At 33.2% G+C, this 23,520-nt stretch overlaps 1 protein-coding gene across 3 annotated transcripts in view; it reads left to right on the plus strand.

Annotated features, from left to right (window-relative positions):
- The window catches only part of PKN2 (protein kinase N2), a 122,487-nt gene that overhangs the window by 52,088 nt on the left and 46,879 nt on the right, over positions 1-23,520 (plus strand). For all 3 annotated transcript variants that reach the window (XM_019632818.1, XM_019632821.1, XM_019632819.1), the window contains exons 3-6: positions 14,089-14,243; positions 22,005-22,122; positions 22,434-22,579; positions 22,668-22,881. In XM_019632818.1, the coding sequence (XP_019488363.1) occupies positions 14,089-14,243; positions 22,005-22,122; positions 22,434-22,579; positions 22,668-22,881 (633 nt within the window). The remainder of the gene's footprint in view (positions 1-14,088; positions 14,244-22,004; positions 22,123-22,433; positions 22,580-22,667; positions 22,882-23,520) is intronic.

The raw sequence follows: 23,520 nt of genomic DNA on the forward strand, positions 1-23,520 counted from the left end.
TATGTGTCTGTTTTTATGCCAGTACCATACTGTTTTGATTACTGTAGCCTTGTAGTATGATTTGATGTCGGGTAGCGTGATACCTCCCGCTTTGTTCTTATTTCTCAAGATTGCTGTGGCTATTCAAGGTCTTTTATGGCTCCATATAAATTTTCGGATTATATGTTCTATTTCTGAGAAAAATGTTCTTGGTAGTTTGATAGGAATTGCATTGAATCTATATATTGAATTAGGTAGTATTGACATTTTAACTATATTATGTCTTCCTATCCATGAACATGGTATTTCCATTTATTTGTGTCTTCTTTGATTTCTCTCTTCAGCGTCTTATAATAGAAATGAATTTTTTTATGTTCTCTTTATGCCCATGATACTCTTGAGCTTGCTGTTCACCTTCTTATTTCCCTTTCTTGTTACGTCTTCCCATTTCCATCTTCTCAGACCCCCACCAAAGTTAGATTGATTTTAACCTATTGAGGTACTGAATACTTTCTTTAATATCTAGAATACCCAGATGGGAAATATTAATTTAGTATAGAACTAATAGTATTGGGACTGTTTTGGAGTTAAACTTGGAAATTCTTCTAAATTCTGAAGATAGTGAGGGAGTTTTCTTTCTTTTTATTTTTTTTCAAATTCTTTTTTTTTTTAAGATTTTATTGGGGAATTGGGGGAGGGGAACAGACAAGTTGCTGTTCTTTTGTTCTTCAATCTAGTCGTGGAGGACGCCGCTTCACTGGCTCATGTTGGTATTGTGATCATTGCACTCTTCCTGGCTGAGGCAGATCAATTGCCGGCCATTGGACGGCTGCTCATGGCAGCTCACACCGGCTCCCCGCTACTCACGGTAGCTTACGGCAGCCCACTGCAGCCCATGCCGTCGTTGGTGACTCAGCTTCAGGTTGAGCTGTTGTTCATCATGTTAGCTATAGAGGGCACAGCGTCACTGGCCCTCATGTGGGATCCGAACCAGGGCCCCGCTGCTCAGAGCTGGCATCCCAAGCCAACTCCTAACCAACAAGCCACTCAGCCGTCCCGGGAGTTTTCTTCCTTAATGACAGAAGTTCAGTTTATGAAGTCTTTCTTGAATAAACAGAAGAATTTAATTTTACTTTTTTTTATCTGTCCACCTAAATGTGGCATAGAAATTATAGTTGAATTTATATGTATTAAAGTAAGTGTGGAATCTGTGACCTGGCTGGCTATGTCATTTCTACATTTTATTTCTGAATGAATTTCCCATTTTGAGGTAAATGTTTTGTGTTAAGTTGTGAACTCTTAAGGAAAGGATTGCCGTTAATTAGTAAGTGACCGTTAATTAGCAAATCACTTTTGACACCCCTGGATTCATTTCCTTATGTTTAAAATCGTGAGATTAAATGATCTGTATCCCTGGCACTTGAATTCTTTGATGATATACTTTTTTTTTAAAGTTAATGCACAGTAAAATTGATTCTTTTTTGGGATACCTTCCCATAAATTTTAATAAATGTATAGGTTCCTCTAACCACCACCACAGCCTGGCAAAGGAACAGTGCTATCCCTTGGTAGTCACACTCCCTCCCCACTTCATAGCCCCTGGCTACCACTGGCCTGTTCTGTCACCATAGTTTGCTTTTCAAGAATATCATATAAATGGAATCATAAAGTATATAATAACCTTTTGAGACTCACTTTTTTCACTCAACATATTGCTTTTTGATATTCTTCCAGGTTTTTGCACTTATCAATAATTCTTTTTTTTTTTTATTGCAGAGTAGTAATCATTGTATAGATGTACCAGTTTATCCATTTACACAGAACATTAGAGTTGTTTCCCAGTTTGGGGCAATTTTCAGTACAGCTGCTGTGTTTACCCGTGAACAGGTTTTTGTGTGAATGTATTTTAGTTCACTTTGGTGAATGCTTAAAGGTGTGATTGCTAATTCATATGTTAGGGTATGTTTAGTATTATAAGCAACTGACAAAATGTTTTCCAGAGTAACTATCATTTTTTATTGTCACCAGCAATGTATGAGAGTTCTAGTTTTTCACATCTTCTCTAGCACTTGGTATTGTTAATACACATTTTTAACCAGTCTAACAGGTATATAGTGGTTGGTGATATACATTATTGTAATCAGAGGGAAGAAGAAAAATAAAGTAGCATCAGCTTTAGATGTGCAAAAGAGCTGTGCATGCCCTAGGTACAGTTATGTACAGAATGAAGAAGTCTTCCCTACAATGAGATGGATACAAATGTGTGGTTTTCAAATATTAAGATCTAGTATAAGAAGTACAAGCAGTTCTGAAATTTTTAATGCCTAAGTTGCTTATTTCACCGTAAACAAAAAATGTTATAGCCCACAATTTTATCCATGTTTTTGTGGTAAAATATTTAAAAGGCTAAACCAGAGGTTGTACTAGGAATAAAATAGTTCAGCAAAATTACTATAGTTGGTGACTTCTGACAAAAGTCATGCTGATTAAACATCAAAATAACTGATTAAGCATCCATTAATATAAGTGAGCATTCATTATAATCTGACCGGGTTCCAGATGACTTTATAATGTAAGCATTATCTGTTTAAGATTTCAGGGGAAATATAAACAGTTAATATAACTGTAACAAATGGCAAGATTCTGGAGAAGTTTATTTTTAAAACATCAACTTATAAGTACCAAGCAAAAACCAAAATGTTGACCAATGAACAGTAACTAAGATACTTATAGATGAAAGTTTGTGAAGGAGCTAAATAAACTAGTGCTTAACATACTACTACTTTTCTTAATTTAGATTTGGCTAGGTTTATTTCAACTATATTTCTTTTTTTCTCTTCTCTTCTCTTCTCTTCTCTTCTCTTCTCTTCTCTTCTCTTCTCTTCTCTTCTCTTCTCTTCTCTTCTCTTCTCTTCTCTTCTCTTTTTAGTGCAGTAAATAGCCTTGATACAGAAGTAGACATTCAGGCTGTTCAAGTACTTCATGAATATTGAGCATTGGGAGTCAGCTGGCTATAAAAGGAAAGATCAAAGATTTTATGATCTGAGATCTCATCCCAGCTGGACCATTACATAGTTGTGTGGTTGTTTACCATTTGCAACCCCTTTAGACCTTGTTTTTAGTCATTTGTAAAATAAGGAGGATAGACTATGTGTGCCCTTTCTAGACTGTTTTGTGAAAAAAGGCTTTAATAGCTTGAGGAAAGATCAAGTGTGAGTCATCTAAGCTCTTCCAATTTTGAACAGGTAACCACTGTTTGGAAGTAAGTAAAGTCTGAGGAAGTTTTTTCTGGGGCTGAGAAATAAAGCCCTTAAGTTCAATTATATTACTAACCTTCAAGAGAATCAAGGAACCAGTTTAAGGTTTGGGCCTTACTTACATAATCAGGAATGTTCTAAGGACCTTGATTGCTCCTATGTTCTAGAACTAATTCATCTTGAAATCCAACTACTCGGTTGTGGTTTTAAGAAAAGACCAAAAGCACCAGAAACATCATATCTGTTGCTCTACACGTTGTTGGGGAAACTACTAATGAATTCCATTTTTACTCATCATTATGGCCTTGGAAAATCTCATCCCTGGGGAGATTTTAAACACATTATATTTTCTGGTACTATACCAGCGTGGTATCTCAAGCCAAGATGGGTTTTCTAGCCTTATAGTCTTATAACTTACAGATATTACCCAAATGTTCTATTGGCTTTGCCTCTCTCATCGTGTTTAAAATTGAACTCTTCTTTCCTGGAACACTACCTCTAAAATTTTCCCTTTCTTTTCTATGTTAATGGCATAACCCTAATAATCCATAACTAAAATCTGACTTTTACTATAGATACATTCCTTTCTTCTCACTTTTCACTCTCCATTGTAAGTCTGTATGTCAAGTCACCAAGCCCTATAGACTCTATCTCTGACATAGGTGTCAAATCTACATCTCCTCTTCATTCTTACTACTAACACCTACAAGTCCAGTTATTTCTCTCATCCAACCTAAGCACTGCTGCTACCAATGCTTTTTACCTAATACTCAGATTTGATCCTTTGTTTTCTTGCTTTAAACCTTTCAGTAGCTCTCCATTCCCTGCAGAATACAATACAAATTTGTAGCATGACAAAGATGTGCTTCATATAATCTGGCCTCTGCCTCTTACTTCAACTTCTGCTGCTCCCTAATCTAATTTTCTCATTTTTCCCCTTACCATTTGCTCTTTTTTACCTGTACTATGTGTATATGTGTTTAGTTGGCAGAAGATAGGTGGTGGATATATAGGTATATGGGTATATTATTGGTGTGTATATGGTATATTGAAAATTCACCTTTGCAGCATATTTGAAAATATTCATATATATGCACATACACTTTTGAATATATAGACACACATACCCATGTATATAGGTACATACAGATTGCAAAATGTATATGTATATAAAATACCTGACTTTAAGCTCTTTGGAAGAATAATTTTGTCACTATTTTGTCTCCAGTCTTGTGAACAATACCTGGATATATGTGATGTAATTAATTTCCTGTATTCCCTCTATTTAAAATATCTAGTGTGGTTTCTGTTTGTCAACTAGACTCATCACACCATACAAAAACTTAGAACACTTTAACTCCAATCTACTTAACTCCATCTGACTTTTAAGCCATTGCTATCCATATTCTAGTTCTATTATTTTATCTTCAATTCCACAAATTAGATCTAGTTATTATTTTATATAGTCATTATTGGTTTATAGTTGCCTGCATGTTTATCATTTTCTTTCTCCTTAGCTTCTTTTAAGATACTCCTTGTCAGTAGTGTTCTGCTCTTTGAGTATAATTGTATAGATTTCCTTTCATTTGAACTGCTTGGGATTTGCTGGGTTTCCTGAATCGGATTTGTGTATTTCATTGATTATGAGAAATTCTTAGCCTCTGTGTCTTTGAGTATTGCACCTTCTGTATTCTCTCCACTCCTTCATTTTGGAATTCCAATTAGATGCATGATAATTTCTTCAAGTCTATCTCCATTTTTCTACTACTCTTTTTGCCTGTATCCAGTTTGCTCTTGATCCACATGTATTGTATTTCTAATATAGATGCTTTAATATATACATTTTAATGCAAAGCTCTATTTTGTTAATCTTGGTAATTTTTGATAGTCTCTTACTCGTCATTCTTTTGATACTCCTTGTATTTAGAGTTACATGTTAAATACACTTTTTCACATTCTGTATAAGATAATGACAATAGGTAAAATCTTTGCCACATTACTCTTATAAATTCATGGTGATTTTTTTCTTTTTTAATCAGAGCTTTGTGATTTCTACCTGTGCGTATATTTTCACTGGAACTTCCCTATGGGAATTCTTTCAGGTCTGGATTTAAAGTGCTTTGTTTCAAAGAGAATTTGCATTTGTTTCTGTAAGATACCTGGAAGCAGTACCAGCCTGAGATCAATTAAAATAAAATTTAAACTTTAAGTTTTGGAGGGCCACATAGGTAGTATGATTTCCTGCTTCAACTTGCGTGGAGCAGTAGGAATTTTTAAAGAATACTCATTCCCACTCCTCCTAGTCATCCTAAACCAAAGACAAGTGAACAAATAATTCAGCCATTATGGATGGCACCTTTTGAGGTTCCTGTCTTTAATCAGGTTTTCCTGATCTGATTGCCCACTCTGTCGGAGTCCCCAGGCCTTTTCTTGGGCGCTTATTAAAACCCAAGCTTTATTCCACCAGGATGATTAGAACCTGTTGAGCCTCTTTTTATCAGAAAAGCAAAAGCATTCTCAGAAGCACAAAGTTACAGATGTCTAGTTATATCTGTCCTGGGATTGGGCCACATGCACCATGCACTGCCTTCTAGCCCCCAACTGCACGTGAGACTGAGAAATCTTGTGGTTTTTTTGTTTTGTTTAGTTTTGTTTCCCCCAGTAACCCGCCCCTTATTTTAAGCAAGAGAGAATGACATTGAGCATAGGGTTTTAAGTTAGTCAACCTATAGCGTCAGTACTTAAAGATTACAAATACCGTCTACATTCTTCTACAAATCTAATTTACTTGAGATATCTTGTAGCACTTTGAAATTTATTGGTAATTGTTATTTTTTCTTATTTTGGTGAAATTATAGTTTCTTAGGATGTTCTCTACTTTACATAATTTTCAAATTTATTGACATAATTTATAATATCAGTCTATTATTCATTTAAAGTCAGGATATATTTATAGTAGCAGTCCACCTTTCATTACTAAATTGGTATGTTCTTCATTTTTTTTTTCTTGACCACTTTTCTTGTAATAGTATTAGTCTGCGTCCTTCATAAAAAAATAATTTAACTCTACTGATCCTTTCTTTTGTGTGTTTCTGTCTTATTAATCTCTGCCCTAATCTTTATTACTTCCTTTTCCCATTCTCTTTGGAATTATTTGGCTATTTTTTTAAACTAACTGAGATAGATACTTAGTGCTTTAAATTTGTTCTCTTTTCTGATATATTCATTCGAGGTTTATAAATATCCTCTATGTATTGCTTTAGTTGCATCACAAAAGTTTTGATATGTAAAAGTTTTTAATTTATTTTTATTGAAAGTTAATATATAACATTGTGTAAGTTTAAGATATACAATATACTGGTTTGGTACATTTATATATTGCAATATGATTATCAATAGAGCAAACGCCTCTCTCATGTCATATAATTATCATTTCTTTTTTGTAGTGGGACAATTAAGATCTAGTCTCTTAGCAACTTCGAAGTTTATAATACAGTATTATTGTCTATAATCACTATGCTTTGCATTAGCTTTCAGGACTTACTTATCTATTAGTTCTAAATTTGTACCCTTAAAAACATCTCCCCAATTTCCCTACCCTCCAGCCTCTGGTAAGCGCCATTCAACTCTGTGTTTTTACAAGATCTTGGTTTTTTTAGATTCCACATATAAGTGGTATCATCCAATATTTGTCTTTCTCTGTCTGATTTATCTCACTTAGCATAATGCCCTCAAGCTCTCATGTTGTTGCAAATGGCAGAATTTCTTTCTTTCTCATTGCTAAATAATATTCCANGTGTGTGTGTGTGTGTGTGTGTGTGTGTGTGTGTGTGTGTGTGTGTGTGTGTGTGTGTGTGTGTGTGTGTGTACCACATCCTTATTCATTTATCTATTGAGGGACATTTAGGTTGTTTTCATATCTTAGCTATTGTGAGTAATGCCACAGTAAACATGAGGGTACATATATCTCTTTGATATTCTGTTTCCATCTCCCTTAAATACATAGATATATACTCAGGTCTGGGACTGCTAGATCATATGGTAGTGCTAGTTTTAATTTTTTGAGGAACCTCCATAGTGGCTGCACCAATTTACATTCCCAACAACAGTATACCAGTGTTCCCTTCTACAGTCTCAACAACATTTGTTATCTCTTCTTGATAATAACCATTCTAACAGGTGTGAGGTGACATCTCATTGTGGTTTTGATTTGCATTTCCCTGATGATTAGTGATGTGAGCTCTTTTCATGTACTTTTTAGTCATTTGGGATGTCTTTGGGAAAATGTTTTAGTTCCTCTGCCCATTTTTCAATCAGATTATATTTTTGTTATTGAACTGTATCAGTTTTTTAATATATTTTGGGTATTAATCCCTTGTCAGATAGATAATTGGCAAGTACAGTATTTTCTTTCATTCTGTATATTGCTTTTTAATTTTGTTAATTGTTTTTGCTGTGAAGAGCCTGTTTAGTCTGAAGTAGATTGAGGTTATTTTTGCTTTTATTGCCTGTGCGTTAGGTCTCATTGCTGAGACAAATGTTGAGGGCTTCTTCTCTACATCTTCTAGGAGTTTTATGGTATCAGGGCTTATTTTTATGTCTTTGATGCATCCTGAGTTCTGTCTGCCAATTACCAGATGCTAAGGTGGGTAAGACTCCTCCCAGGTCCCCTGGCTTATAGTGCTAGATAACTTAAAATTCCACAAAGGCACTTTTGCTCATTAATGAATGTCTAATTCATTGTTTAAAAAGGAGGGACATCTGTCTTATACTGCCATGGTGCTGATATCCCTAAAATTTTAGTTACTCAGTTTGAAGTATTTTCTCATTTCCATTGTGTCTTCATCATCCTATTAGTTACTTAAATGTGTGTTTCTTAGTTATTAAGCATATGAGGATTTTCTAGTTATCCTTTATTGATTTCTTGATTAATTATACTGTGGTCCCTTGAAATTTGCTGAAATTTGTTTTATGGCCATATATAATCAAGTTTTTCAGTGATTTGTGTGTGTTTAAAAATAATGCATATTCTTCACTTGTTGCATGTTCTTTGTTTATAGGTTAAAAATTTAATTTTTATCTGCTTATTCTATTAATTACCAAAAACATTGAGTTAATATTTAGTAGAATATGGAGTTGCTATTTTCTGTTTAATTCTGCCAGTTTTTGCTTTATTTTGTGGCCATTGTTATTGGGTACCTAAATATTTAAAATTGATATTATCTTTCTGATAAATTGAACCTTTTGTCATTATGAAATGACTTTATTTCCATTTATCTTTGTGCCTCAAAGTATGTCTATTATTAATATAGTTTGGGGGTTGGGGTTACTGATTGCATGAAATATCTTTTCTTTTTCATTCACTTAATTTTTATATCACTATGTTTTAAATATATCTCTTATAAATAGCATATAGTTGGATGTGCTTTTTTTCATTTATTGTTACCCAGTCTAATGATTGTCTTTTACCTGGATTGTTTAGTCCATTATGTTTAAATAATTACTGATATATTTGGATTTATTTTTAATAACTTATTTTATGCTTTCAATATTTTTTCTCCCCTTTCTTGCCATTTTTGTAGTATTTTTAAACATCAGTCAATTATTTTAGAAATTTTGGTTTATTTACACAGTCCAACATGCATACTTATCAAAGGCTATAGTGTTAATCACTGTTTTTACCCATCTCCATACATTTCAAAGGCCTTAGAATGCCTCTATTTACCCATATCTTGACATATATTGTTGTTGCCTTAATTTTAATTTGGTTTTTTAAAAACCCTTTCATTACTTTTTTATTGATTTATACAGTGATCATTTAAAGTCACTAATGTATTAACCATTTTCTTTGTTCTTCATTCCTTATTTCTCTTTTGATGTACCAGTTTGTATCACTTTTCTTCTTCTTAAAGTACTTCCCTTAGGATTTCTTTTTAAGAGTTTATGTTTGTAATATTTTTTTCCGGCTTTGTCCATTAGTGTTATCATTTTGTCCTCATTCTTGAAAGGTATTTTCATTGAGTTTTCAATATAATTGGTAGTTATATCCTTTACATTAAGAAACCATTATTCTACCTTCTTCAGCTTTCATTGTTGTTTTTGAAAAGTCTGCTGTCACTCTAACAGTAGCTACTTTTAAGGCACCCTTTCTCTGGCTGCTCTTAAAATTTTCTCTGATTTTTCTGAAATTTTACCATGATGTGTCCAGGTGTGGGGTTTTTTTGTTTTTTGCTTTTCCCTCACTATACAGATGCTCCTTGACTTACAATAGGGTTACATTCCGATAATCCCATCACTAAGTTAGAAATATCCTAAATCAAAAATGCATTTAATCCCCTAACCTACCAAACATCATAGCTTAGACTTGTTTCCCTAGACATGCCCAGAATACTTATACTAGTCTACAGTGGGGCACAGTCATTTAACACAATGAGTACACTGTAGAGTGTCAGTTGTTTACCCTCATGATCACATGGCTGACTGTGAGCTGTATCTTGCTGCCGCTTCCCAGCATCATTAGAGAGTATCTCACCACATATCACTAGCCCAGGAAAAGATCAAAATTCAAAGGTGCATATTGCCTTCACACCATCATAAAGCCAAAATATCATAAGTTAAGTCATCATTAAGTCGGGGCTGTATGTATATTTCTGCTTGGAGTTGATTCGATATCTTGAATCTGTTGATTGGTAACTTGTATAAGTTCTGAAAAATTTGCAGTAATTATCTCATCACATACTGTCTTTGCAACATTGTTATTTTTTTTTCTTCCAAAACACAATAAGATATAGTTATGTTGTAGGTTTTTTTGCCCTCTGTGTCTCTTAACCTCTCATTTTCTGTCTTTCCTCCTTTTTTAAACTTACTATTTTTCAGTACTGATCTTCTATTTTTCTATTATCTAATCTAGTAAACTCATCCATTAAAATATTGGGTTGTCAGAAAAGTCATGATGCATTTTTGCAACGAAAAACATAGAAAAAATACATCATGACTTTTTCAACAACCTAATAGTTGAAAATAAGTCCCAGCACTCAAGACGCTTATAGTCTCAGAGGGAAAATCGACATGAAATACATCATTACAATACTGTATTATGGATATTTCAATGGACAGGAGTCGGGAATGTATTTTGAAGACATATTAGAAAGGGCACCAGATTAGATTGGGGGATGATTAGAGGTTTCCTGAAGAAAATAATGCCTAAGCTGAGTTAACAATAGTATTGAGGAAGGCAAGTGCTTTGCATTTTTTAGAGGTAGAGAGATACTGATTTTATTTTTTAACTGAATATAGAATTTGACAGAAAAGTAGTAATGGAAAGTTAGCTTACAGCTAGTTAGCATAAGGCCTTTGATCCCTAGCTATGAAGGTGGGACTTTATTTGAGGCCTCTTTGATCAAGGATATAAACAATATATATATATATTAAAATCTTTTTATTGAATTTGTATAACATACATTTTAGAATTGTATGACAATATTTAGAAGGTTGAAAGTATGAACAATTATTGTAACACACCCCTCTTCCCCTCAAAAGAACTGGTTTGGTATTTAGAACAATAGATGCAGCTAATATAGAGTTGTCTTTAGTCTTAATCATGAGGTATAGTTTTTTTTTGTTTTTGTTTTTTGTTTTTTGTTTTTTGTTTTTAAGCTGAGCCATCCTGCTACCTGTTGGCAGCTCAGCGGCTGCTCGGCTCGGGCTGGACTCGAACCGCTGTTGCTCAGAGCTCAAACTCTTGAGCAAGCTCTTAACCAACTGAGCCACTCGGCCGGCCTAATACCAACTTCTTAACTGAGCCCTGACATGTAATTTTATTGAGCCCTACACATTGGCTTAACCACTCACTATACAGGCGTTTTCTTCACAGTAACCCCTAGTTTGTGACTGAGGAAACTGAAACACAGAGATGTTAAGTAAGTATATAATCAAGACCACACCAATAAGTAGCAATCACAGGATTTTAACCAAGGCATTCTGACCTCAAGAACTATTACCATTCATTGTTATTTCTTAAGTCTTGTAATCCTTATTATTAATAAAACTGAGAACATATTTTTCCATAGGAACAGTGTTATTAATAGATATTGTAGTGTTAGATTACAAATTCAGACTATTAGAATCAATAGTATTTAATGTCTTAGTACAACCTGCTTCAATGTGTAAGAATTTCTTATATAGCATCTTTAATAGATTATAATCTAACGTCTATGTAAATGCTTCCAGAGACAAGGGATTTTATTAATTTTAAGGCAGACCATTTCATTGCTAGATAACTCAAAACATAAAGAATTTCTCTTTATCCTGTGATAAAATTTCTGACCTTACCACCTTTACCCATTGATTGTAATTCTCTTCCCTGTGGAGAAATAGTAAATGAACAACTTCTTTTTCATAGACAAATGTTTAAATGTTTAGACAAGAATCATTTGTTTCTCATCCTAGGATAAACACCATCAACTATTTTGCAAATAACACATTTCCATACTCTTCTCAACTGAGGGCCTTCTGCTCTAAATGCATTCCAGTTCTTTTTTAAAATGTGATTACAAATTATATACCAAATTTTGTGTGATTTTGATTTCTTATAGGAGTCTTGTATCATTTATGTAATAATAAAGGAAGAAAACCTTACTGTTCACAGATCTGAATACACTTAACAGTTCAATCATTACTATAATGGGCAGTTAATTTATGGACTCAACAGAGATATACTTATATACTTCCTACAGCAACTACTCCTAGTTAATGTTTATTGAATATTTATTATGCACCATGCCCTTTCTTTTCTAAGCTCTTTACACATAATTTACGTAATCACAACAATCCTGAGGTAGATTTAACAGATGAGGAAAACGAAGCATAGCACTGTGAAGTAACTCATTCCGTATTACATAGTTTGTACTGAATCTCAGTGCCAAAATTGAGATTGGAACGTAGGCACTCTTAACCACTGTGATACTGTATATATACGAGTATGTGTGTGTTGTAGTTTGGGCTGCTTTAACAAAATACCATAGACTGGGTGGCTTAAACAACAGAAATTTATTTCTTAAGTTTCTGGAGGCTGGGAACTCTGAGATCAAGGTGCCAGCATGGTCAGAATTCTGGTGAAGGCCCTCTTCCTGGTTTGTACAGGACATCTTCCCACTGTATCCTCACATGACAAAGACAGACCGCCCTCATGACCTAATTACTTCCCAAAGGCCTCACCTCCAAATACCTTTACATTATGGCTTCAACATACGAATTTTATCCATAGCAAACATTCTGTCCATAGCAATACGTTAAGTAGTTCCTTTGTGAGCCTGATCTTAAATCTTGTCTACCTTTTATATCAGTTTTCTATAAGAATATGTCACTTAAAAAATCAAGTTCTGTAATTTGGGGAATTCCGTTATAATAGAAACCTTTCCTCATGAATCCCAACTAATAGCTGTGTGACTGCCTGTTTCCTGATGAGTAAAATGTGGATAATATGTGTCTCAAAAGGATATTTTAAGAATTAATATGCATATATACATATTTGTGTGTGTATAATTGTGTTGTTATATATGTAAGTACACAAGTGTACACACAGAGCCTAGTATAGTTGTTCACAAGGCTTTTAAATGGCAAAAAGGTAGCAGAATAGCACAGCAGTTATTAAGGTAGACTTGGGAACAGAATTGACTAGTTATTTGACCTTGGGCAAGTTACCTCTCTGTGTCCTGGTTTTCTTTCTGTAGAATGGGGGTAATGCTTGTTACAGGGCTGTTCCTGAGAATTAATTTATATATTATAAAGCACTTAGATCAGAACTTACACCTTGTAAAGTGGTATATAAATGATAAAATAGTATTAGTTTACATCAATATCTAGCATAGCATTTGTATTTTTGTAAGTTAATTAATGAATTATGTTTAAATATTTTTGAACTTGTGAATTTTAAAAATTAGTATAAAGCTAAATATGAAGCATATTCATTAAAGTCAATAAGTCACATCATCTTTTATTGCAGAGAGGAGGGAACCTTGAAGCACAAAGCTTAAGTAACTTACAGTTTAGACAGTTTTCCAGTGATTACCGATTACCAAGTTACTTAAAACTAAACCAGGTCTGCTAGCCTTTTTTTTTTTTTTTTTTTTAATAAGGGACCTAGTGGAGCTAAAACACAAAATAATGAATTTCAATATGAAGAATTTTGGTTACATGGTAGGATTATTATTAGTGTTTCAACAATAATGGATTATCCAGAATAATTCTGTGGGCTCTACTTGAAGTTTTTATGTTTGTTTTAAAATAGAAGCTTCACAGTATGCTTTATGAGAAGCCGGGGACTTAAATTTTTGGTTTTCCTACGCAGCCTCCTATCATCACTATGAAACCATTCAATCGATATCCTTGAAACATTTTCCACTGTGACTGAACATCCCCATAGTAGAAAACAAAATGTGAAGGCTTTTATGTGTATGCTTAGGTTATTACTAATTAATGCATTATATTTGAACATGCTTTGTTCTCTAACCAATCAGATAATGAATAGAGAATTTAGTTGTTGAATTGACTAGTAAAATTGATTTGACTTAATTTAAAAATAATAGTGTTGAAAGAACTTTGGGCAATGAGCTATCTGAGCTTAAGACTCAATGTAATCACTTCTACAGTATCTCTGCCAGATAGTTTTGCAACTCTACTTAAATATTTTCTTGACTTGAATTTTTGTGTTATCTGTAAGCATAAGGAAATTCCATTTAGATGACTTGAAGCTCATCTCAAACCCTATAATTCTTTTTCTTTGAAAATATTAGCTTCTTTAAACATCAGTTGGTCCTAGTTAAGTAATTTTAACATACTGTATAATTTACAGATTGCCCAAGGACTCCAGACACTCCCAATAGTGACCCTCGTTGTTCTACTAGCAATAATAGATTGATGGCCTTACAGAAACAATTGGATATAGAACTTAAAGTAAAACAAGGTGCAGAGAACATGATACAGATGTATTCAAATGGATCTTCAAAGGTAGGTACAGTAAATAAATGTAAATGTATACAGTCAGTCCTCTTTATTCATAGTGTGAATACTGTGAATTCACCTACCCTTAAAACTTATTTGTTTTCCTGACATCAGTACTGGTGGCACTTTCAGTCATTCATGAACATGTTGCAGAGGGGCAAAAAATTTGAGTTATCCGGTGTGCATGTTCATAGATGAGGTTGAACAAGGTGACGCTCTGCCTTCTTGTATAAGCTCTTCTACTGTAAATAAGTATCCTTTTCATGGTCTAGTTATTATAGTACCATTTTTTTTTTTTTGCATTTTTGTGCTTTTGTGATTTTGCTGTTTAAACACTATATTTTTATTTCTGAGACCATTTAATTACAATTGACATTCAATATTAGTTTCAGGTATCCAACATAGTGGTTAGACGTTTGTATAACTTAGGACTGTGATCCCTCCAATAAAACTACTATTCACCTGGCACCATACATAATTAAAATATTATTGACTGTTTTCCCTATGCTGTACTTTACATCCCCATTACTGTTTTATAAATACCAATTTGTATTTTTTAATCCCTTCACCTTTTTCACCCTGTCCCCTATCCCCCTCCCATCTGGCTAACATCATTTTGTTCTCTGTATTTATGAGTTTGTTTCTGTTCTGTTTGTTCATTTATTTTGTTTTTTAGATTCCACATGAGTGAAATCATATGGTATTTGTCTTTCTCCATCTGATTTACTTTTTTAATTGCTTATTTCTACCTAAACCAATCAAGAAAAAATTTGACTATTGGTAAAGGGTATATAGGAACTTTCCATATTTGCAACTTATCTGGAATTCTACAATTGTTCCAAAACACAAAGTTTATTTTTAAAAATTTAGGCTCTAATGAGTTTTCTATAACTACATACAGGTTTTTAGGAAAGGACAAATGAAAAGACAGGGCATTCTAGCATTAGTGATTGTTTAGACTAGATCTGCAGTATGGATTCTTGGGGAATCTGTTATGGGTATATAAACTCCTAATTAAAAATCAGTGTCATGGGGAGCAGTTGTTACTAATGCAAATGTGTCCTTATTCTAAGGTATAACGTGGAAGAGAAAATGTTGAGAACCAGTGATGCAGATTATCATGAAGTTCTATATAATCTTGGCTTCTATAGTTGTATCATTTCCAAAAAGGCCTAGAAAGGTGGATTTTATAATAAATCCACCTTTCTACTCACAGCTCATTAATTTCAAAGATTCTTGCCTCTGCGCATCAATGTTTCTTCCATATTTTAATAGATATATTTCTTAAGTAATTTCAGAATGCAAGTTGAGGTGGGGTTTTTGTTTATTTTGCAGGTTTTTTTTTTAGTTTAGGAAGAATTTGAAATTGGGATGAGGGGGGAATCTTTGCTTGGAGCCATGTACCATACCTAGCACCTAAATAAAATTTGAGAACCTACAGAAAAAAGAGAATTGTGTTTATTTTATAAATAAGATTTTTAAACATTAATTATGAAAATTAGATTATATGCTGTATTTCAAAAGAATTTTTAAATTCTTAGAAAAATATGTTGCTACTTGATACATATATGATACAATACTTGATAGCATATTATTCCCCTAACTTTGAACATTTATTATGTGTGGTAGCATTGGTTTTTCTGTTTTTATTTTTAGTATTAACCTTTTGTTTGGGGATTTTTTTTTTTTTAATCTTTATCAAGTGTTATTTTGGACTTTTTTTTAAAGGCAAATACTGTGTTCTTGGAACTGTGAATGCACCATATTATACTGAGTATTTTTAAATTAGATTTACACAACTATTACCCTCTGGTGTAAGGTTTTTAAATCTTGGGTTGATTAGATTGAGAGATTCATGAGCCCTCTGAAGTTATAGGAAAAGTGAGTGTGTATGTTGATAGATGGATTAATGAGAAGGCCATATAGGCTTCACCGTATTTTCAGAGTGGTCTTAATACCACCCCCCAAATCGAGCAGGGTTATGGACATATTAAAAGTAAAACAGATAACTTATGATAACCACAGGTCCAAAATGAACAGGGCTGTGAATAGCCTGCTAAAACAAATAGGCAATTTTCCAATAGCTTATATTTTTAATTAGGAGATTCATTAATTTGAGAAGGTTCAAGTGGAGGTCCGGTCATATTAACAGCTGCTGTAGTTTCTGAAGTAGGTAGGCCTGCTAGTTATTTCTGTCTATATTTGGACTTAACAATTTTTGTTTCTCATCTTTAAGCCTCTCATAGGGTCATAGTGTATCTTTATGAGATATGGGATAATTGTAAATTGTAATTATGTGAGATATTTAATTTTTTTCATTAAGGACTTAACAGTTTGATAGCTATTATGCTGGGCTCTGGAGTATGAATGAGTATGAATGTATTGTAATATAGTGCCTTATACATAGTAGGTACTCAACAGAGAATATCCTGCTTTCAAGAGACCCACTATTTAAAAAGGAAGTATAACATGTAAATAATTACAGTATATAATAGTGGTATACAAGTATAGAAGTTACTTTAGAAGCACAGTAGAAAAGAATCATTTAACTGCCATAGAAATCATTAAAGTCTTAGTATATGGTTTTAAGGATGATTTGCAGTTGAAGAAGGAATTACTTCTAGGATGGTGATGTAGGTAAACCCAGTATATACAGGGTGAGGAACTGTGGAATAGAATGGCTTGTTATAAGAAATGGAAGTACTTTTGTATGGCTATAGCAGAGGCCCTTGACTTATTTCTTATCCAGCATATCTGAGAGTAGGTAGAATGCACTTTTAATAGTAACAGTCATCAACTCTAGTAGTCGTTTTCAATGAAAGGCCATGCCCTTACAGGAGAACAAATCTGAATCTCCAGAAAGGCACATTTTATTTGAGAAAAATCCTCTAGGTGATTTCAACAGGACTTTTTATTTTGTTTCCCATTTGGTAGAGTTTTCAATAGGACTTTTTATTTTGTTTCCCATTGGTAAGAGGTGTAGCATAATTGAAAGACAAACCAGATTATAAAGTACTTTGGACAAATTAAGTAGTTGAGATTCTATTTTATAAGATATATAGAGCTGCTGAAAGACTTTTAGCAAAGAAAATACACAATCAGAATTAAAGTTTAGAAAGTTCATATCCATCTTCTTCAGACTTGAAGAATTAATTAGAGAGGGTCAGGTCTAAAGACAGCAAGTTTAAATAGGCTTTTGTAGTAGTCCAGCTTACACATGCTTCATCCCTTTTATAACAGCAATGAAAGCAAAGAAGACAGGGTCAGAACTATTCAGGTAGAATAAATGTGTGGTGTCTAGATCTGAGGAAGAAGGCAGAGTCAAAGATGATTCTAGGTTGGTTATATGGTCAGAGCGGTGAATGGTGGTGCCCTTCACAACAATAGGTAATTCACAGTGGGGAGTAAATTTGGAGTCAGGGATGATTAATTCAGTTTGGCAGTAAACAATCATCTTCAGAACTCTGGCTATTGGATCCTATATGACAAAATTACTACCCCAGTACATATTATAGCCAGAGTGTCGTTTTAAAAGGTAAGTCAGATATATTTACATTCCTGTTCAAAACCCTCTGGTGGCTTTCCTAGCATGCTTAGAACAAAATCTGGAGTCCCTTCTATAACTCTGCAAATTCATACATGATGTACCCCTGACTACCTTCTGATCTTATCTTCTAAAACACTTCTATTCTCTGTCCTTACACTCTGGCTGTATTGGCTTCTTTGCTATCCTTTGAACATACCAAGCACACTCTTACCCCAGGGCCTTTGCATCTACTGTGTCTCTGCCTGGACATCTCTTTTCCCAAGTACCTTCATGACTTTCTCTCTGACTTCATTACAGTCTCTGCTCAGATACTACTGTGTTAGCAAGTTCTTTAGGACTATCCTCTGAAAAATAGCAAACCCTGTCTCCCTATCCCTTTTACTGCATACCACTACCTGAAATTTTAATTTACACAATCAATTTTTTTTATCATGTTATCAACAGAATTAAATTTCATGGCTCTAAGTAGCATCATTAGTTTTCAGAATAATCTCCGAGGGCTTGAAAGACATGTTGAAAATGTTTCCCATTCATATATTTAGATGACAAACTGTTTATTAAAATTTGGGATTCTTACTAGCCTGTGTCAGTTTTTTTCCTGTTTTTAAATGCTCCCAAGTCTTTTCATACTTTTCCCTCATTTGAAAATACCTGACCGTTTCTCCAGGCCTCCTTCTCCCCAATCTTCCAATCTTGAAATGTTACAATCTTATCTATATAAGTAACCCACAAAACTTTTCTGGATTCCTTTAGCTAAAATTGATCCTATCTTTCTTTGAATTTTTCTTTGGCTACTTACAACCCGCTGATACACAATAATTATCTGTATCTCTTAAATAAAACTGTAAGTTTTATAGGGTAGCCTTGTAACTGATTGTTTTCACTGGATGTGATGACATTTAACACATGCAAAGTAAGCCATACATATGTGATGGAAAAATAAAGATAATGTTATTTACTTATGAAAGGTGTGTGTGTGATATAGTTCATTATAATATCCCACTTAGATTTGCAAAACAAAAATAGTTATTTTTATAAAATAAATATATAATTTGAAAGTATTATAAAATCGGTGCTTTTTATTTATAATGATAAAATATTGTACATTCCAAATATAACTATCGGGCATTATAGAGTGCTAATTAACAATAGGTAATGACTTTAGTCTATTAGGTTGAACCATATAGACTAAATTTTGAACCATTGCTGTACAAAATCAGTCAGACATTGGCATTTTCATATGGTTCAACCTAATGTATATAAAAATCTTTCCAAAGTCTTAGCATAGTATTTCTCTAATACATAAACCAGTATTTCTCTAATACATAAACCAGCTCATATATTTTGGACCTTAGCTCTTACCTTGAACATTTTAGGTGGTTAATAAAAAATGAAGTGAATGCCTGAAAGCATAAAACTGATGATAAAAATTTGTTGAATGCCGAAAGCATAAGACTGACATGTAGTAATTGTAAATTGCCTTTCACAGGTAATATCCGATGTCAGTTTTAAAAGCCTTCATCATACTTTGATATCTGTGCACATCTTCCAGAAGTCTGTGTGGGAAAGTTCATTTACTTTTAAAATGAAATACAAATGCTCTTCCTTGCATGTTCAATTGAAATACTTAAGAAATAAATATTTCCAAAAAAATAAATAACAGGACTACTGTCTTTTCACATAGTGATAAACTAATAAGAGTTGCTTAGTTGAAAAGTACAGTATTATATAGTTTACTTAGTATTTATACTTTCACATTAGAACTTCATTAAATAAGGTAATTGTGATTTTTATTGCTCTCAAAGAGAGCATTTTAATGCCAATCATGTGCTAGGCAATATAATTTTAGTTTTATCTAATGCATGCAAAAGCTCTGTATTTTAGAGTGGTATCCCCATTTACATAATTTCTTCAAGAAACCTAAATCTTATAGAAGATAAGTAATTAACCCAGTTTTACAAATACAATTTAAGATTTGGGCCCAAGTCTCTCTGATTGCAAAACATATTTATCCCATTAAATTAGGAGCTTTGGAATACTAATTTTTTCTATTACTCTGCTCTGGTCTCAAAGAAATAGAAAAGTTATTTCAAATCTTCAGTTTGTCTAATGTTCCTAATACTGGCTAGAAGGAGGGATCAAAGTAAAAGTATTTTCATTTTAAATTTGAAAGGTGAATAGGTGTATTCATAAAGGCATGTAAAATAAGTCCTAAACACCAAATTCAAGATAGTATCCTTACTGGTAAAGCATAATTAACAAATATTGTGTGTGAGAGTGAGTGTGTGTGTGTGTGTGTGTGTGCTTCTACTTCTTTATGGTATAAATTAATATTTAAGGGACTTAGTAAACCAAGAGTCCAATTCCTTAGTATGAAATATAAATACTTTATTTAATAAAGAACAAAATCTGGCTGTAAGTTCTTAAATGATTGACCTTGGAAGCAAGAAAGAAATGGAAGAAAAATTCATAAATTTGTTAATTGCTTTTTCCTCCACTGTATATTAAACTAGTTTGGTGTTTAACATAATATATTTTAGCTCACTTTCTTTTTTTCTCTTAAATAATAGCAATATTGTCTTTCCTACCATATATATCTCTTCCATCCTGCCCTTTATTTATTCAGTGTCATAGTACTGTGTGTGTGTTTGACTTATTGAAATGATGCTGTGCATCTGATGCTTGTCTCTTAGCTCCTAGTCTTAAGAATCCTGGCGAATCCAGGTTGATTGTGTGTTATTTTATTTCCAAATTAATACTGACTGCCTTAGTAGTGATAAAAGTAGATGCTTAAATGATATGTAAAAATTGGCCTTTCTTGTGAATAAGAACTTCCTAACTTGATGCTCAGTTTTATTTATCATTTCATTTTTTGTGGATTGAAGCCTACTAAATTTTGATAAATAATGTGACTGTCTAAGCAGGACATAGCGTTAACTTCTGTTACTTCTCATATAAAACTTTTGAGAAAAAAATTTCTGTATTAGTTTTCTATAGCTGCTGTAATTACCACAAATTTAGTGGCGTACAACAACACAAATTTATTATCTTACAACTTTGTAATTGAGAAGTCTGAAATGGATCTCCCTGAGCTAAAATCAAGGTGCTGACGGTGTGTTCCCTTCTGTAGGACGTAGGGGAGAATTCGTTTTCCTGGACTTTCTAGCTCCTAGAGGCCCACATTCTTTGGCTCATGGCCCTCTTCTTCTGGCTTCATAGTAGCAGGTTTAGTTCTCACATCACTCTGACCTCCTCATCTACCTCCCTCCTCCACATTTAGGGACCCTTGTGATTACATTGGGCCCAACAGGATAATCCCTGTATTTTAAGACTGAGTGATTAACAACCTTAATTCCATCTGCTATCTTAATTCCCCTTTGCCATGCAAAGTAACATATGCACAAGGTTCCAGGGATTAGGATATGGACATCTTTGGGAGGATCATTATTTTGTCTACCACAGTTTTAAAAATGGTAAGTTTTTTGTGATTGTCAGTAATATTCAGTGTTACTGAAACCAAACTGAGATACAACAGTAACATTATTTCACTTGATTCAGGACCTTCCTTAAATTCTTAAGAGATGACAAGTTTATTCACTATAACTTCCAACCCAGCTTTATCGAGAATGGCTCATTTTTTGACATTCAGCAATTTTTAAAGACCTTTCTCATTATCTCCAGTGTTGACAAATGCTGTTTCCTTTATCAGAAATTAGGGGAGCATGAATATTATCTATGGTTAACTATTTTTAAAACGTGCCTGCATATGTGAAGCTCCATGAAAATTTAACTATAATTATAGTAATGGGAGAGGAAGAGATTTTCTAAAATTTTTAGGCTGAGTCACTGAGGCATCCATCCATCATATACAGTGCTTCTAAGTAGTTATTGACCATGGCACAGGAAAATTATTTGTATTTTGTATAAAGCAAAGAAAGAAAAGTACAAATGTGAATTTGGAATGTTTTTTTTTAATCAATAGTAAGATTCACTTGCTTTCTCTCAAATTGTTTTAACTAACGGAGTTGCTTTTCTCTTTTATCACCCTATCCATTTGATGTTTTTTTTAAATAAATGTATCTACAAGTATATATATTTTAGTGCTCACAGTGTTCTTTTAATTGTTGTTTTTTACTTGTTGATATCAATTGATCTTATTTAGAAGCTATGAAAATGTTTTGTCTTTTTATTGATTACCTTTTCAAACTTATTTTTAATAGGATCGGAAACTCCATGGCACAGCTCAGCAGCTGCTCCAGGACAGCAAGACAAAAATAGAAGTGATCCGAATGCAGATTCTTCAGGCAGTCCAGACCAATGAATTGGCTTTTGATAATGGTGATGGAATAGAAATTGTCATTCTTAGTATTATGGGCATATGGTACTAAATAAATTTTATGTAAGAAAGAAGCAGTGGTTTAAAATTAAGGAGGAGGAAGCATTATGGTTGTTTTTTTATCTTGAGAGTTTAACTGAGTTTTGATCTAAAAAAGGCTATCTCAACATTGTATCTGTTAAGTATCCAGTGTTTATTGCTTTAAGAACTAACTTTTAATGTTGTAAAAATTCATTTTTTTATGAGTTTTAATCACTGCATATTAGAAAGTCAAGTAAATGGTTCAATTAAGTTGTTTTTTTTTCTCCTCTAGCAAAACCTGTCATAAGTCCTCTTGAACTTCGGATGGAAGAATTAAGGCATCATTTTAGGATAGAGTTTGCAGTAGCAGAAGGTGCAAAGAATGTAATGAAACTACTTGGCTCAGGAAAAGTAACAGACAGAAAAGCACTTTCAGAAGTAATTTTAAATGAAAAATTTTAACTTAATATATTATTCAAATAATGTAGCTATTTAAGTGACAACAATTGTCTTTTCCCTGTTTAAGGCTCAAGCAAGATTTAATGAATCAAGTCAGAAGTTGGACCTTTTAAAGTATTCATTAGAACAGAGATTAAATGAACTTCCCAAGAATCATCCCAAAAGCACTATCATTATTGAGGAGCTTTCACTTGTTGCATCACCAACACTAAGTCCACGTCAAAGTATGATATCTACACAAAACCAATATAGTACACTATCCAAACCAGCAGCACTAACAGGTATGTAGCACATGTCTCCTGATTATTTTTGGTTTCTTTTTGGTTATATCTGCCCTGGGTTGAATAAATGAATAAAAACTGCACAGATTTTTAAATTATTGTAGCAAGATACACGTAACATAAAATTTATTATTTTAACCATTTTAAAATATACAATTCAGAGGCATTACTATATTTACAGTGTTGTGTAACTATCACCACTATCAAGTTCCAGAGCAATTTTATTACCCCAAAAGGAAACTCCATATCCATTAAGTAGTCACTCCGCATTCCCCTCAGCTCCCGGCAACCATTATTGGCTTGTTGTCTCTATAGATTTGTCTATTCTAGATATTTCCTACGAATGAAATTATATATTTATGACCTGTGTCTAGCTTCTTTCATTCAATATACTGTTTTCAAGGTTCATTCTTATTGTAGCTTGTATCAGTACTTCATTCCTTTTTATGGCTAAATAATATTCCATTGTATAGGTATATACCAGATTTTGCTTATCCTTTCATCAATTGTTGTTTCCACCTTTTAACTGTTGTGAATAGTTTTGCTCTGAACATTTGTGTACAGGTTTCTATTTGAAAACCTGTTTTTCAGTTTTTTTGGCTATATACCTAGGAGAAGTAGGTCAGATGATAATTTTAT

Source organism: Hipposideros armiger, unplaced genomic scaffold (genome assembly GCF_001890085.2).
Source record: "Hipposideros armiger isolate ML-2016 unplaced genomic scaffold, ASM189008v1 scaffold_1179, whole genome shotgun sequence".
In the NCBI taxonomy this organism is placed as follows: domain Eukaryota; kingdom Metazoa; phylum Chordata; class Mammalia; order Chiroptera; family Hipposideridae; genus Hipposideros; species Hipposideros armiger.